Below are 1,919 nucleotides of genomic sequence, written 5' to 3' on the forward strand. Positions count from 1 at the left end.
TTTGTTCTAATTCTTTGGAATGTACCATTGTTTAAAATGATAATAATCGTTTACTCTACACTTGAGTTTGGTGTTTAAGATCTCACGATACATTTTTAAATATAGGGTCAAAGTGTATCATGGTAGAAAAAGCCAGAAAAGCTCGTACAGAAAACAGAGGGGAGCTTTTTTTAAAGATCAAGGGAAAAATGTGGCGAATCTGATGTTCTTACCATGTTGGTGGTGTTTACACCAGTCTGACGTCTTCCAAGTTCAACAATCTGGTCAGGAGACGGCTTCACAACATGTCACACACTGAGACAGGAAACTGCTGTCTAAGCTACAGCGCTGCCATTGTTGGAACGCGTTGGTTTTGGTAGGATAAAAAAAACCCACTTCCTGTCTTATTTTGTCTGAAGTTAGCATCATCGTTCACCTGGTGTTGTCACTAAAACCAATTTTTAGCTGTCATAGAAAACAACTTTTTCTGTTAATGTAAATAAAAGAATGATTGTAAAATTTATAGAACTGTTTCTGTTTTTATTATTATTACTTAAATGTTTTTTTTATTCCAAGATAGTTGTGTTTTATTGAGAAAAATGTGTTCATGCAAAGAAACACGAAAAACAGATTTTAAGAAGTGGCATAATTTGATTAAATCTCTATACGTAAAATTTGAAAGTTTTGTTCTTTCAATCTGCTGCACGATAAAAATCATTGGTTCGATGTTGGATGAAGTTTAAGGACGCTGGTCGATCTAAACATCGCGGTTTTTATCACAGGAGAAGATTTGCGTTTAAACTTGGAGACTCTGATACGAAGCCCCCTGGTGGTGCAGTTGAGGTATTAACAGTGTTTACAGAGTTGGAGAGCCCATTGACATCAGTGGGTGAAACTCCTCCCCACAGGACACCTGGTTGAATGTTTATCATTCCATTCGCTATAGGCGGCGCTATAAAACCTCCTGGTGGCCAAACTGCCATGCTGTTAGACGTGGTGGGCCAGGGCGCCATCCCATGGCTTGCCACTGGGGGCCTCTGGAAAGTCGGCATGGCAGTAGGAGGATATGGTGGAGTGGTATATGGAGAGCCCCCTACTGGTTGTGTGGCGAACATGGAGATGATCTGAGCGCTGGAGAGCTTTGGCTGAGGCATATCTTAAAGAAACAAATAATAATATGATAAAGTGGAACTCAGTCGTTTAGTCAGATAATTTATGGCCACTTACATGAGTGGTCTGGTAATAAATCAGATTCTGGCCCATTTTCTAGGAAGAAAAACAAAAAACCCAGCACTGGTCAAAATGGTGAGTAAATAATAGTTTTCTGGGAATAATGTGACATTGTGTATGATAAACCAAAAATGCTCTTAGATAGAATAATAATAATAATAGTAATAATAATTATATTTATGATTATTATGATTATGGTTACGGTATTCTTATTCTTATCATTATTATAATTGTTATTATTCTTATCATTATTATGCAGAGTAAACATTAAATAATCTCATTATAATACTTAGAACCAAAGGTAATTTCCCAAGCCTGGACTCTTTCCGTTTTTCACTAACCTGGCTGACTGCTGCAAGAGTCTTGAGTGGGTGACAGTGGCGCCCTCATCTGGACGGAAAAAACTTGCATCAGTTCATCACTAGAGGACACCTACAGATAGGAAACACCCCATTAGGTTTTTGTTGTTGTTATTTTAATATTTGCACTTACATAAAAAATCAATAAAATATTTGTAAAAGAAAATTCAACTAAAAAGTGGTTAAACACATTAATTTGTGAAATCTCTCTGATAAAGTGGAGAGAAACAAACTCCCTTGAACAGGAATTAATCTCTGACAGATCCAGATAAAATGGAGGAGACGGGAGGTGATGGATTTGGATGATAATGGATCATTTTTGGGAACAAATATATGGTGCAGTGTTTTTTT

At 36.9% G+C, this 1,919-nt stretch overlaps 2 protein-coding genes across 17 annotated transcripts in view; one reads left to right on the forward strand and one right to left on the reverse strand.

The window, feature by feature from the left end:
* Nucleotides 1–1,673, reverse strand: part of LOC103395843 (FYN-binding protein 1) — a 7,847-nt gene extending 6,174 nt beyond the window's left edge. For 3 of the 4 annotated variants that reach the window (XM_025054123.1, XM_025054124.1, XM_017041480.2), the window contains exons 1-3: nucleotides 1,551–1,662; nucleotides 1,207–1,245; nucleotides 213–1,135 (exon numbers count right to left, since the gene is read on the reverse strand). In XM_025054123.1, the coding sequence (XP_024909891.1) occupies nucleotides 213–215 (3 nt within the window). In that variant the 5' untranslated portion in view covers nucleotides 216–1,135; nucleotides 1,207–1,245; nucleotides 1,551–1,662. Of the gene's footprint in view, nucleotides 1–212; nucleotides 1,136–1,206; nucleotides 1,246–1,550 lie in introns of all 4 variants that reach the window. The other variant, XM_008333646.3, reaches the window with a different exon arrangement.
* Nucleotides 1–1,919, forward strand: part of dock7 (dedicator of cytokinesis 7) — a 428,740-nt gene that overhangs the window by 176,992 nt on the left and 249,829 nt on the right. The window lies entirely within an intron of this gene.

This window comes from Cynoglossus semilaevis, chromosome 2, assembly GCF_000523025.1.
Source record: "Cynoglossus semilaevis isolate Cse_v1.0 chromosome 2, Cse_v1.0, whole genome shotgun sequence".
In the NCBI taxonomy this organism is placed as follows: Eukaryota; Metazoa; Chordata; class Actinopteri; order Pleuronectiformes; family Cynoglossidae; genus Cynoglossus; species Cynoglossus semilaevis.